Source organism: Brassica oleracea, chromosome C8 (genome assembly GCF_000695525.1).
Source record: "Brassica oleracea var. oleracea cultivar TO1000 chromosome C8, BOL, whole genome shotgun sequence".
NCBI classification, from domain to species: domain Eukaryota; kingdom Viridiplantae; phylum Streptophyta; class Magnoliopsida; order Brassicales; family Brassicaceae; genus Brassica; species Brassica oleracea.
In genome coordinates, this window is record NC_027755.1 from 28,486,868 (window position 1) to 28,501,989 (window position 15,122).

The window sequence follows — 15,122 nt, forward strand, 5'->3', positions numbered from 1 at the left end:
TTGTTGGGTATTATTAGATGTTATATATAAGCATAGTGGATGAGATTGATCTATGACCTCAATATCTATGATGTTTTCAAAATAAAATTTCAGTGCGGAAGATATATATTATAATGACCTATTCAGAAATACAACTGGCACAAATAAGTGTATTTTTATGAAGTTTGTAATTATGCTAAAAACACAAGCTTTTGGCTCTTCTATTATCTCATAAGATATGGTTTATGATCATGACAATGAGCATTAATTCGGAGCCTCAACGCATGGTCTGAGTATAATTAAAGTTTCGCATACACAATTCCAAGTAAAGTGAAGATCTTTCAGGTCCAAAGCGTTAGGAAAAAACAAGAGAGAGTAAATAATTAGTTATTTGAACAACTACAAACTTATTTAGAAGTTACCATTCAAAAAGCCAAACGAAATACATAAATTACAAATCAATAAAGCATTTCTACGAATGCATTACATCAATTTCATATATTCATGTGTATATATAACTTAAATAGCAACGCTAGTCCAAATGTTTGATACTAGAGGGAGAAGTGAAAAGGGCAATCCCTAAAAGAAGAGAATAAAGCATAAGGTAAAAGTCTAATTCGAAACACGGTCTCGGTCGTGGTCACGCTCACGCCCGCAGACTAGCATGGCGATACAACGGGCAAGGATGTAAAACTTGCCTCTCTGTTTCTTCACTTTGTGGCTACACTTCTCTCCAAACGTCTTGCACCGCTCGCATGCTCTGCTCGTGCTGTTTTCTTCTTTCATTGCTTTTTTTTTCACTTGGCCAACACTATACTAGCTAGGAAGCGATGTTGTATCCTTTATCGAAAAATGGAGTTTTTTTGTGGTTTCTGCTTCTGGAAATTTGTAGTAAAGATGTGAAGTGAGGGAGAGAGAGGGAGCGGTAAGTCAATATATGGAGGGAACGAAACAATGAATAAGAGCGAGGGGTCATTGGCTTTGGTACGATAAATGATGGATAGTAACATGTTTTGTTTTCTAGAAATACGTAGCATTAATATGTGATGTTATGCATTTTAGAAAATAGTAATAATGTCGTACGTGTTCTGTTGTTTGGGCTCTACCGGTGAGTGTTTTAGGTATTAAAAAGGAATCCCTAGATTGAGTGAAGAGGTAGAAAAAAACAATAGTGTTTTTACTTTTATTCGGAGTATGTGTAATTACTGATATATTATATCATACTATGAATCCTAAAAGATAATAGATTACTGAGAATACGTTTAACGGCAATATTATTGGTAGGACTAATTTTTAAATCCTTAGATTAGTTTATTGTTATTTTGATGTTAAGAGACAAAGGTAAGAGACAATTCCAAAAGTTAAGATTATTGGTAGGACATTTTGTTGTCTCTTAGTAAATTAATTATTTATTTTAATAAATATTAACATATAAAAGATAAATTTAAAATAAAACATATAACATTAAAATTGAAAACATGAAAAAAATTACAAAGTTGCCAAAAAAAATAAGAAAAAAATTACAAACATCATAAAAAAAACAAACAAACAAACAACGAGAAAAGGTCTTTGCCCTACACCGCTTCCTTCTCCAATCGCATTCTGCCACCTGTGACGAAGGACGAGCGTAAAAACTTCTTAATCAAGGACGTTCGACTAACATTTTTTAGTAATTTAAGCTTTTTTCATTTTTTTAGGCCCAAAAATGCTAAGGACTAGGCCCAAGGACCACGATAATCATGTCCTAAGGGTTTACGTATCTCAGCAAAGTTTCTTATTAAGTTTAATCAAAAGTATACACATGGAGAATTGACCAGTCCTTTAAATTTCAAGAAATAGCGAACAAATGTTGGTAGCTATCGGCTGACGAAATGTTACCATAATTTCACTTTTAATTTTACGAAGAAGATTGATTTTACAATTTCGAATTTTTACCTATCAAAAACTGTTTTGGACTAAAAACATCGTATGAAATTCACAATTACTAAAAATATTAGTTTTGATTATATTTATATAATGAATGTGAACTGAACGGTAACATTTATGACTATATATCTTTAGAGGGAACTATTTAAACATTTGAGCTGGAAAGATAGCATATTCAATTCGCCTCATAGGACGAACTTGCATGTGTGCAATCTGAAGAGATGTAATCATATAACCACATCCAGAGTGGACTAGGACCCGATGTTCTCTATTAAATATTTTCTTTAGTCTTAGTCAAACATTTGATTTAAATGTGCATACTTATTGGTAGAGCTTTGGTGAACATCTGAAATGTGAATGGTCGGTCTGCGTAGACCGGTCCCCACATAGGTAATTCCGGTCAGCGCGGCAGCTCAATACTCAATAGGCTCGTACGACATAAACCACACTTTTCCTTTGAAGGTTACGTATCAAAATTGATTGTACTCTTCCTTCGCACATGACCCTATTGAAGTAACAACACGTAGAATTCTTGTTTCATCTTTTTCTTTGTGTTGTCATTGTAAGTAGTCAAAGGCAGTATTAAGATAGCTCATTTAGAATTCATGCTCAAAAGAACTTATTTAAACAGAAAATAAAACTAATAATGATGTAGCTCATTGAGTTTCATTAAGTGTAGGAAAATAGAAGAAAAGGAAAAAAAAATTGAAGATGCACCAAGTTTAGCAATGCTTTGATTGAGAATACAAATATATAGGATGAAAGGAGATGCAACTCTCAAGGTTAGTTCTCTTCATCTCTTCACACACATTAACTGATACATGAATATATCTTCATAAGAACTTAATTACATGGACTTTTGGATTTGTCATGAGTCATAATATTAGGCTTTTGTGTATGCTTTAATACCCTCTAGAAAACTTGTAATGGCTGAAACTCTCCTAGTTTGAAAGTCCAAATAGATTACTTGACAGGAACATCAATAGTCAAAGAAGGATCAAATGGCATATATCTACCACCATTTAGATAAGAATAGTATGAAACCGCTTGGTCAGCTGCCTTATAATTGGACTGTTTAGCTGAATTTCCAAAGAAGTGTTGTTGTGAGGTTTCTATTTTTACAAAAGTTCTGTATCTTCTTTTTCCGCCTGACTCAACTAACCAATTTTATGATGAATGAATGCTCCCATAAGTGCATTTCTACTGGATCCTACAAACTCTCTACTTCCAAACTTCCTACTAATAACTACTTCCATGGTTACAAATAATTAGCAGTTTTATGTTTATTCCCCATAAATAGGCTTCAAGGCTTTACCAAAGTCTTAGTAGGCTCGAAGTTAATATTGCAAATGCTCTTTGGGGCTGTTAAGTTTCTACTGAAAACTTCTTCTCTTTGTGGCCCATGAGTAATGAACAATGGACTAGAGGGAAAATAACAAACAGTATAGGCCGCATTAACCGGTTACCATTATTGGCTGAAAAAGGAATGTTTAATTTTTCTTACAAAAAACACACACATTTAAAGTTATGAAATTCGATAGTGTGTCGAATAGTAAAATATCATTTGAATATTGTGAGAAAGTTTATCATGTTTGAAGGCACGTTGGACGTCTTGAAAAGTTACTCAGCTGTTATGTTGAGCATATTGTATCAGTCGAAAGGTGAGTGTTCGGTTTAATTAATTTTGGTCCGTGAAGCAAGTTACTGAATGAATCCTGTTACCTAATATATATATCGGTCAGAATCCATATCAATTGATCTAGAAGCACATCGTTGGGTCATTAAGTCATGGTAGTGTTGCTCATGATTTTTCTACAACCTGTTTATAGTTTCATTTCATATGAGTTTTAATGCCATTTATACATCATATAACATATATAAACACTCTTATAAAGTAACACATATATACTTAGGAGACATCACATAAAGCACACAATAATTGCCAGAAACTACACCAGACTCTTTACATATACAAACATACTGACATACATGTCTTAGGCGCTTCCTTGTCTCAGTCATGTCTTGTCTTGTGTGTTTCTAACCGGTTCCATCGTCGCCACCACCGTCTCCTCCCTTGCCACCCCAGTTATCATAGTTTTGTCTTGGAATGTTATGGTGGTTGTCTACTCCTCTTGCTGATGGAATGACGGTTGTACCCTTTTGAAAATAGTGAAGTCTCTGATTTTGGCTGTGTATCCCTCTCCCGCCTCCCTCCACATTAAAAGAGCTCATAAACACCATTATTACCACCACCACCACCAGGACAGGCCTTGTCTGAATTTTCATTTCTTTTTGTTTTTGTTTTGTTTTGTTTCTTGCAATATGTCGTCCTTTTATAGAAATTAGAAGTAAAGTTTAGGAGTATGGGAATTTCTTACAAGTGTTCTGTGTGTTCCACTAGGAAAAGACAAAACAAAAGATTGATTTGATGAGCCTTTAAGTGATGTGATTGTTTGTTATTGTTGTGGCTTGTGACGATGATATAATAATAATCACCACTCGTCCAAATAGGAAAGTTCCACCGTTAAAGTGGTGGAGAAGGCATAAGAATCAACAAGAAGAATTGGTTAGTTGCCCAAATAGGAAACTTCCACCATTTACAGTGCATCGTCTGATATTTAAAATTAATAATTTTTTTACAAGCCCTGTCGGCTGATCCGGTCAGCTCCGAGAGAAACACACTTAGTGCTACGGAGTGGATTAACTCGAAAGCGTACCACACTGTCTAACCCGAATTTGAAATACATTCTGATTAATACCAGAGGTGACCACTTGGGCCGAATCCCAAAGAATCAAACTCATGACAAAAAATTACCACCAGGACCACTTGATTTTAAATTAATATTTTGTTTCCGTAAATTCAAAGTAATGGGATGGTAACAACATCTCGAAAGTAAAAAAAAATCCAAATAATTAAAGATGATATTCATTCAATTATTTTACTTTTTCTCTCAAGAGCATGCAATAAATTTGAGACAACTGTCTCTTCTTTGGAATTTTCTAAACCCACTACATGGCAATTAGCATCGCAGTCCCATCGTGCTAATGGCTAAATGATCAATCGCAATTAAATCCCTCGCAACAGTGATTTGGTAGAGCTAAATCAATCAAACAAAGCAACCATCATAACTGGGTCTTATTGGGCCTGTATGAAGTTCATAATAAGCACGATAGACTTTCTGCTTGAATGCCTCTAAAAGACGAGGGGAAGTTTGTCCGGATCGATGGCGAAGACAGTGCATGAAGAGAGTGGGCACGTGCACCCGTAATTTTGTTGATATTATGTATTTAGTATGTGAAATTCTACAAAAACAAGCTAGGAGAGATGGTTGTAGCCGTATTATGCACCCACGACGTAGCGAGTTTGAATAGCATATATTTTATTTTGTAACAGATGTGCACCACCCTTTCAGAAATTTTGGACTAGCAGATAAATATATACAAATTCTTGTTTTGCTCGCGTTCTCGGATACAGAACTTGCGAAGACAGTATCTCCTAAAGCTCAAGGGCGGAGTCGTGCAAGGTAAGCGTCTGGATAACCATTTCATTTCTTCAAAGGTTTTGGTCCTTTTGAAATTCTACTTTTTCAGTAAACAAAAAAGGTTTTGGAATTCATCATTACCTCAATATATTTTTTTTTTTTACCTCAATAAATTCACTTTCCCAAATAAAATCTAAACCATGCGGTTGTAGTCTAAAAGACTAATAGTAAGAAAAGAATTTGGAACAAGACTTAAATCCGTCGGTTTAAATCATGTTAAAATCTAAATTGTCATTTGCTTGGATCAGACGACATGTAATCATACTTTAGACTTCATTTCAAACCCGAAGACAGATTACTCGTCTATACTCTCTCTTAAAAGATTAGTTGGACTTTGGTCCAGATACATGTCAATCAAAAATAAAATAAAATCTAAACCATGCTGGTTTAGTAATCTTTTATCATAGAAATATGGAAGCAACCGGAGTTCTTTGTTCGTTCGCGAGTCCCTTATTCCCTTCTACGACCAAATGTCGGGTTATCCTTAAGAGCACCAACAACAACAAATCCTTAACAACAACTTTTAGAATATTTTATTATTTTTTCTTTTTTCGTTCGAATTAAAAAAAAATAAAAAATTGGCCAATCGCGGGTTCTCACGTGACGGTGGAGCCCGCGTACAGTGAAGAGGCAGTCAGAAAAAAGATCCGTAAATTGAGATTTCAAAAGACAATTGTGACACAGATTCTTAAATATTTGGACCCCACATATTATTATAATAATTTGTTGTTAAGGATTTGTCATTGTGAGTGCTCTAATATTTAAACCTAAATGTTTCACGATCTTTTGTCCAAAAAAAAAATGTTTCATGATCTATACAGAAAGTTAAAAAAAAACGATCTATACAGAAATGAGCTTGAAAATTTGTGTACTCAAATTTGTGTACTTTATTTCTCAAAAAAAAATTGTGTACTCAAGATTACCAAAAAAAAAAGTGTGCTCAATAGTAATATAATCATAGAGTGGCACGGGGTAAAAGAGTGACAGCTAGTAACTGTGTAAACTCACATGGGAAAGTCAAATCAAATAATTGTGGGTGTGACAAGGTATGGCTCCCTAGCTCATCCATGGCCGTTTCTTTTCTATATTTCCCCCAAAATAATAAAAGTCAAAATATGTATACTCTTCAAACAAAACGAGCAATAGGGTTAAGATTTTCTCTTATATTCAGTTCCCAAGTGTGGCTAGTCAATCGATGGCTATTGGATGAGCAATAGCAATAGAGTATGACATAAGTACCTACTTATCTGCCTCAGTAGTTAGATACACACGGGCAATTGTGTTCTATGTAACTAACTCCAAAACACTATTTTAGTGTGATTTTGACACAAAAATCTTTTTTAACTCAACACTAATTAGTGCAATACTATAATTTCATACCAAATTTGGTGTGATACTATTCACTACACTAAAATACTATTCATCCCACTAAAACACTATTCATCCCACTAAAATACTATTCACTTAATTTATTAATAAAATAGATAATTAAATAAATGATAAAAAAACATAAGTAAATATAATATTATAAAATAGTTTTTAGTATGACGTTTGGTGTTATGGTTGAAGAATAATTTTTTTAGTGCTGAAATTACATTAAAATAGTGTGGTTTTAACATTAAAATAGTGTTATGGGTTGGAGATGTTCGATGTATAATAGAATCCTATTCAACATAATGATAACAAAACAACTCTTCATATAGTTATTATCAGCACTATGATTTCTTTCAAATACAAGAAGAAAAAGAGTCATCTCTATGTAACTTGATAATAACGTGTCTTTGTTATGTTTGACGTTATATCAAAGAAAACCTAACCCTGATAAATCATTCTTGGTCATCAAATGAGTTTTTTTTTTTTGCTAAAATTTGGTGCATTAAAATTAAATGTGGAGGTCGTCATCAAATGAGTTGTTTGTGAGAAGTATGAACCTCAAAAGACAGGACATATAATATCAGAAAAACCTCACGTTCCCACAATAAATTTCATGCAGAAGAAGCCAGGCTATAGTTTAGAATGGCCCTCATTCTTATCTCAAACCAGCTTAGCCCGTCCCGGGTCTAGTGATATATCACTTCGGTCTGGTCCAAATACTCTCTCTTTTTCTTTTTTCTTTTTAATGACTGAAACTTAAAATGCATGAGAAAACACACAGAGGAGTACAAAAGATCTTATTCTGTTCTAAGCAGCATGGTGGCGATATGTTTAGTTTTACGGCTCAAAGACTGATGATCTAAACAGTTTTGAATTAGAATCAATCATCATAAAACATTGAAAAGTGAACTATAGACAAACAATATATAGTTTCGTAAATAGACTTGAGAGGATAAGTCTGAAAGTAAAACTAACTTTTATTCCAACGTCAAACGAGTTTAACTTCGGATTATGTACTTTTACGCCTAAAAATAACATACCATAAGCGCATCTGCAAAAGTTTATGTGTAAGAAGGAATGATTGCTCTTCTTTTACTCAGCTATTTTCGGGTAATCATAATGAATAAGTACTCTGTTCTGGCTCTGTTCTGTGTCCCAATCATATTGGACCCTGCAAAAATTGACACTTCTTTATGAATGTACACTTGCACTCCACTCAAAATAACCGTTTCACCCGAAACCCTAGATATTAAAGACCAGACCTACATACACAGATAGCTTATTAATATTATCGTAAGCACAACTCGACAATATTGATCATAATCAATTTTCAGATGCTCATCACCCTTGAGGTTATATTCAAAATATGAAATGGATATTGCATTTGAAAAAATGGATACTAACATAGTAACATATATAAATATATTGTATTGTAACAAAGTCACTTAAACTAGAGCCTAGATCAGATCTTGTATACTATCTTTCTAATGAAGACAATCCTTGATTCATAAATTTAGGATCACACTTCGTCCAAGAAAATTTTAAACCCATCCCTCTTCTTCATACCTCTTATCTTCACACTATTCTTCCTTTGTGGGGTCTAAGCCTCCATGCATGAAATCACAACTCTGATCCCAATGTGAAAATAACATATCATAATCGCAACTGTAATAATGCAGTGCACGTTCGAACGATTTTTCAGTTTGATGAGCAAATATAACGGAACCGCACGAGTGAAAACAAAATGGCAAAGTATTATCATAATCTAAACCCCTCGTGATGTATTTTATCAAATAAAAAACTTGCCCATCTCATAACAAAAACATCACATTTAATATCTCTATGGACCATGGATTCTTTACTATCTAAGCTCTACAATCGATCATCTATTTATACACATGTTCTTCAGCATTGTACTTCTCATCACCACACAATCTCTTTTCCTACTCATCCTTCTCATTTGACCTATCTCCTTCTATATTCTAAAATAATGAAGAACAAGTTCATAAAAGTATGTGAAAACAAATTGAAAACCATGAAGAGCAAATCCATAGTCATACCTTGTACTTCGTCTTTCTGTGAGGGTTGTTGCGAGAAGGTTGCTTGGGGGTTCAAGAAGGAAAATGAAGCCATACCTAAAGATGTTCCAAGAGGACATTTGGTAGTGTATGTGGGTGATGATCACAAGAGGTTTGTGATAAAGATGAGTTTGCTTAAACATCCAATCTTCAAGGCATTGCTTGATCAAGCTCAAGATGCTTATGATTTCAGTTCTGACACATCAAGATTATGGATTCCATGCGATGAAAACACTTTCCTCGATGTCGTCCGTTGCAGTGGCGCTCCTCAGCATCAAAGGAAGTGCATTGGCATGTACATGTAAGATTGAAGATATTTTCATTTGATTTTTGGTTTGTCATCTGTGGATCTATGTTTCCAGAGAGAACTAATATTGATTTAGATAATGGTGTACACTTCCTCACTAAGTATGATTAATAATATTGTTAAGCATAAGCAAGATTCACTGAAAAAGCAAACATCTACAAATGTCACAACATCTAAACTTTGACAAAGTATTGTTTTTTTCTCTCGCACCATTTCAAGACGAGACATAAAGCAAAACGTTTCAGACACGGTTGCCTCTGTTCTGTGTCATATAAACGACCAGGAGCAAGTACATTTTGAAACTACCAGACAATAAATAAGAAGTATTGATCTAACTCTTTTGTCAACTCTGTCGAATCCACAAATAGTTACACGTGATTTTCATATATATCATACAAAGTGACACCATTCACATTACAATTACTCACTGATAAAACACTCAATTCAAACATATAAAAAGGTAAAAGCAACAAAAAAACAGAGGAATGATGTCTTAGCATATCGGAATCGGAGCTCCGTTCCATTCCTTGAGGCACTCCATCAACGGATCAATGATCTTACCTTCACACATTGCAGTGAACACCTTATCAAACTCCTCTCCCGGAGACACAACCTTTTCTCCGGTCAACAGCTTCGTTCCAAGCTCTTCCCTCACGAACTTATACAACGGGTAAGACCGACATTCCTTAATCCTGTTCGGAATCGCCGCCGTTCCGTTACCGTAAGCCTCTCTAGCCGCATCCACTTCTTTAGGGAGCACCATCTTGAGCTCTTCCTCGAAAGCTCCGATCTTTTGAAAGATCGAAGTCACTGCGTTCTTCTCAGTCTCACCGTTAGACAAAGCATGATCAACAATAACTTGTCTCAGTTTCTGCATCAACGGGTACGTAGCGCTACAAGGATCATCCACGTACGTGAACACTTGCTCGCGATCAACGACCTTAAGCAAGTCCTTCTCGCAGAACCGCGACGGATGCAGCTCACCGTTGACTCCAGTGGTTAAAACTTTCTTCGCCACTTGAGAAACTGTGTTCTTCACCGTTTGTCTCAGATTCTCCTCAAGATGTCTCAAATCAACAGCTTGGCATATAGCCACAAGGAACGTTGTCGACATAAGCTTGAGGATGTCAACAGCTTCTGACGTTTTGCGAGACGAGATGAGTCCCAAAGAGTTCACATCTTGGTTATGTTGCTCAGCTGATTGAACATGGCTTGTAACTGGATTCGCCAAGTACTGAAGCTCAGAGCAATACGAAGCCATAGCGATCTCAGCTCCTTTGAATCCGTAATCCAAGCTTGGATTGTTCGAAGCCGTTAGATTCGAAGGAAGACCGTTGTTGTAGAAATCGTTAACAAGCTCCGAGAATTGAGCGAACATGAGCTTCCCTATCGAAGCAATCGCTAAACGAGTGTTATCCATGGAGACTCCGATTGGAGTCCCCTGGAAGTTACCACCGTGAATCGCTTTGTTTCTAGAAACATCGATCAACGGATTATCGTTAACGGAGTTGATCTCACGCTCGATCGACTTCGTTGCGTGACGGATCACTTCGATCTGAGGGCCGAGCCACTGAGGAGAGGTACGGAGAGCGTAACGGTCTTGTTTCGGCTTTTGTAACGGATCCATCTCGTGAAGCTTCTGCGCTAGCTTCATGTACGAGCTTCCGTCGAGGATGTGCTCCATGATCGCCGCCGCTTCGATTTGCCCGGGGTGGTGCTTCAGCCTGTGCGTTAGATGATCGGTGAACTCAGGCTTCCCGCTCATCACCTCCGCGAAGATCGCGGATAAGACCTCCGCTAACACCGATTGAACGTTCGCTTCGAATAGAACCATCGACGCCATGCCGGATCCAACCGCCGTGCCGTTAACGAGCGCTAAGCCTTCCTTGGGTTGTAGATCGAAGAATCCGGAAGCGATTCCGGCTTGTTTGAAGGCCTCTTCGGCGGTTAGGGATTCGCCGTTGGGACCTGTGGCTTTGGAGTTCGGACGGCCGGTGAGGAGGCCGGCGATGTAGGAGAGGGGGACGAGATCGCCGGAGGCGGTTATGGTTCCACGGAGGGGGAGAGATGGAGAGATGTTGTGGTTGAGGAAGCTGGTGATCGCTTCGAGGATTTCGAATCGGATCCCGGAGTATCCTTGGAGGAGAGTGTTGACTCGGACGAGCATGGCGGCTCTCGTGGCGGATTCCGGCAGCGTGTGGCATGTCTCCTTCGTGTTACCGAATATTCCGGCGTTCAAAAATCTGTAACGGAACAACCAAATAACATTTTATTAAAAACAAATAAAACAAACAATAATTAGACCTAAACCCGACCCGATTAACCGAGCAACGTGTTTGCCATGCAAAGAGAAACCTATTCCTCGTGACTATATTCAGTGACAATTATACCGAACCAAATAATCTCTGCCATTTATCCACTAAATTATTAATTTTCTGATTCCAACACCAATTTTATAAAACGGAAAAGAGAAAATTAATTAGTGTTTGATCACATTCCTTGCATGCGTGTTCTAATTAATTAGTAATTAATATGCCTGATTTAACAATATTTTGATTAATTACCTGATGAGTTCCGTTTGCAATGCGGTGCCGTTTTTGGTTCTCCGGTGAGAGGTCGCTCCAAACCCGGTGGTGACACCGTAACTGTCAGTACCTTTGCCCATACTTTCCATAACCCAATCACTGCTAGCTTTCACGCCAGCTCTCGAAGCCTCCGCTAGCTCAACCTTAACACCTCCGCCTGCGGTGGAGATCGCCGCGACTTGTCCGATTGTTAGCGTCTCTCCCCCGAGATTCACCACCGGTCTGCGGTACTCCTCAACCATCCTCTTCAACTCATCCAAGTGACTCCCTTTCATCTGTTCCGCTGCTGCACCCCAGTTCAACGGATCCGCCGCCACAGCCACTTTTGTCTTCTCTACTCCACCGCACAACATGGCTTCGATCTTGCCGTTCTGGTGAACTGAACCGTTAGTCTGATCCATAGGTATTTGACCTTTCTGTTTAATATATAGGGATCAGATTCTTTTGAATTAAAGGTGAAGGAAGCGAGATAGAGAGAGAGCTTCTTGAATTGTAGGTGAAGTGCTTTGGAGTTTGTTGTGTTCCTGAGGAAGAAGAGAAGGGAGAAGATTGGTTTAAATAAGGAGACAATGAAGTAGTGTTTAATGTTAGGTAAGCACAACAAGAGAAGTGAACGAGTTTTGTCAATGAGGGGTGGGTGAGAGTTTAACGATGATCGTTGGATGACTTGTAAGGATCCAACGGTTGAGAATGTAAAACGTGATATTGGTCTAAGCCGCAAATGGATCTCTTTTGGAAAAAGGTAGTCGTGGCTGGTGGCTGAAGGGGAAATAGCGTTTTGCGGTTGGTGAGACTTTACGAGTGATTATGGTTTGGGAATGAATATGGGAGTAGGTATAATGTGTAAGAGCAAGATTATTGGGGGTTCTTAGAGTGGGGTTCTTAGAGGAATATAAGAACCCGTCTCTTAATTTTAACTAAAAAAGTTAAGAACCGGCTCTTAAAACTCTTATTTAAGAATAAGTTCTTAGCCTTTTTAGTTAAAAGTTAAGAGACGGGTTCTTATATTCCGTTAAGAACCCCATCCTAAAAACCCCTCAATAATCATGCTCTAAGAACGTATTTAACTTTTTACCAAAATATGTGTAAGAACGTATTTAACATTTTACCAAAAAAAATTTCTAAGAACGTAATAGCCATTTTCCAAGTGCCCACCAAATGTAAGTTATATAACACAGCATTTCAATATCAATTTTAATATATAATCAAGAGAATAAATATGTAATATTATGTTATATTTGCATATATATTAAAATAGGAGTTCAATTTAGAATATGTATATGTCATCAACGATTCATAATCCTATATCTAATATCAATACTGTTTCATTTTATAACTATCATCTAAAAGTTAAATACATCTTGCACTTATTTTTATATGGTGGTGCTTTATTAGATTATATTGCTAGACGACCAACGAGCTCAGGGGTGTTAATCGAAAACCTAATCGAACTAAATCAAAATCAACATGACTTACAATATTTCTGAGATTAAAAAATATTCTTATACCCCCACTTAATCGTCGAATTCGAACCAAACCAGCATGAATTATTTTATTCATATATTTTAATACTTTTATTATATTTTTTTATGTCTGGGTTAGATTAGAATTAGATACCACGATGTCTTCTACATGGAATTTGTTTTGGCATAAGAAACCTTATTAGCCAGTAATATATTTCAGTTACAATGTATAACAAGACCGAACATTTGAGCTCAAACCAAATATTTAAGAAGCTTGGGCTAAGTTTTTTTTGGTAAGTTAGCTTGGGCTAAGTTAATGATATTACTAGATTTATACAGGAACGTCGATTTCATTGAAAAATAATATCCGCTATGATTATTTGTGAAGTGCTATGAGTAAAAAAGACGAGTGCTTTTCTAAGCTAGTTTTTTTTTTGAAACTATTTTCTGAGCTAGTTAAGTGATATAGATGGCAAAATTAGTTCCACCTAAATAAATGACCAACAAAAGTTTAATTGCTGCTAATATGTAGCCGATAAACAAATACCTAACATTTTATAGAGATATAAACATAAATATTTTTTAAAAAAAATATTTATGTTTAGCTAATGCAAATCAACTGAACACGGAAATTTAAAGGATCTTTATACTAAGCTATGTAATGTGGTTCAAAGAAGTAATGGGTTTGTAAGATGGGTTCATTCAACCGCTTGCATAGTTGCATGTGTACATTGTAGAAACCCATCAAAAAAAAAAAAATGGTTGAGTATCTTTTGGATGGTCGAGTAGCGGACGATCAGATTGTTCTTGTCTGAACCATGAGTCAAGTATGCCACTAAACAATGGTTAGACAATGTGGTAGATTTATTCAAAGGATGTTTGAAGCATGACGCTTTTGGAAGTACAACATGAAGATCGAATATTGGGCGAAAAACCCTAAATTTCGGTATTACGGATTTTTCGAAGAAGCCGGAAGCTCGGGAAATATTTCCCCTTAAGATCAGAGTCCAAGTGGAGTTTATTAAAAATACTCAGAGCATCAGAACGGGCGTAAAATAATATTTGAAATTGATCGCGGGACGAAAATTCACCGGAAAGGTCGAAATCAGACGAATGGACCGAGAAGCTCGAGGTGACTTGATGTGTATGTGTTTATGACGTGGTGGCAGGCTCTTGACAGTATGTGTGTCAAGGGAAGCATGAGGTGCTGCAGTACATGCAACCTGTACATGCAAGAAGACATGTGGAGCACGAGGTGGTTCGGCCAAGCACGAGGTGTTGCGATGCATGCGACCGAACCATGCAGCCATAAATGTGGAGGACGTGGTGTCTCCTCGCCTGGAGCCAGGCCATGCATCCAGACAGGTAGAGGGCGTGATGTCATCCTGCATGAGACTGAGACATGCAGCCAGCCATGTGGAGCACGAGGTGTCGCCGCACATGCGTCCGGAGCCATGCGAACAGACACACGGGCTGCCACACGGCTTGTTCCTGATTGATTGATGTTTCCTATAAATAGCCCACGACCCCCTCTCATTTGAACACATCCAGAACACATCAAACCTACTTCAAAACGTGAGAGAGAAAGCGAAGAAAGAAATATCGAGCTTCGATAGTTTTCGAGCGATTTAGGCAGTTTTCGAGAACAGTTACTCTGCCAATTTTGAGTCAGCACCTGGAGAAGGTTATGTTCAAATGAAGAGAGATCAGTTTTAGTGGAGACCAGTTCAATACCAGTCTGGACGTGGGTCTACTTGAGAAGGTCGAGAAAGGGTTCGGATCGCAGAAGTCGGATTTGGGGTCAAGGCCACCGTCAACCAAAAACTGTGAGTTATAATCAATTGATTGCTGAGTTGTTTTCATGCAGG

The 15,122-nt window shown here is 37.2% G+C and overlaps 4 protein-coding genes across 4 annotated transcripts; 1 reads left to right on the forward strand and 3 right to left on the reverse strand.

Annotated features, from left to right (window-relative positions):
- Window positions 1–411: 411 nt before the first annotated feature.
- Window positions 412–968, reverse strand: LOC106311033. Its single transcript, XM_013748262.1, has one exon. It carries the CDS (start codon window positions 763–765, stop codon window positions 592–594), a length of 174 nt encoding a protein of 57 aa, XP_013603716.1. The 5' UTR covers window positions 766–968; the 3' UTR covers window positions 412–591.
- A 2,780-nt stretch (window positions 969–3,748) lies between these two features.
- Window positions 3,749–4,221, reverse strand: LOC106310838. The gene has a single exon (XM_013748062.1). It carries the CDS (start codon window positions 4,189–4,191, stop codon window positions 3,943–3,945), a length of 249 nt encoding a protein of 82 aa, XP_013603516.1. The 5' UTR covers window positions 4,192–4,221; the 3' UTR covers window positions 3,749–3,942.
- A 4,530-nt stretch (window positions 4,222–8,751) lies between these two features.
- LOC106311921 (auxin-induced protein 15A-like) lies at window positions 8,752–9,673 on the forward strand. The gene has a single exon (XM_013749254.1). It carries the CDS (start codon window positions 8,812–8,814, stop codon window positions 9,202–9,204), a length of 393 nt encoding a protein of 130 aa, XP_013604708.1. The 5' UTR covers window positions 8,752–8,811; the 3' UTR covers window positions 9,205–9,673.
- Window positions 9,522–12,348, reverse strand: LOC106311920 (phenylalanine ammonia-lyase 2). Its single transcript, XM_013749252.1, has 2 exons — window positions 11,771–12,348; window positions 9,522–11,449 (listed from the first exon to the last, which is right to left on the reverse strand). The coding sequence occupies exons 1-2, from the start codon at window positions 12,190–12,192 to the stop codon at window positions 9,700–9,702; spliced, it is 2,172 nt and encodes a 723-aa protein (XP_013604706.1). The 5' UTR covers window positions 12,193–12,348; the 3' UTR covers window positions 9,522–9,699.
- Window positions 12,349–15,122: the final 2,774 nt, after the last annotated feature.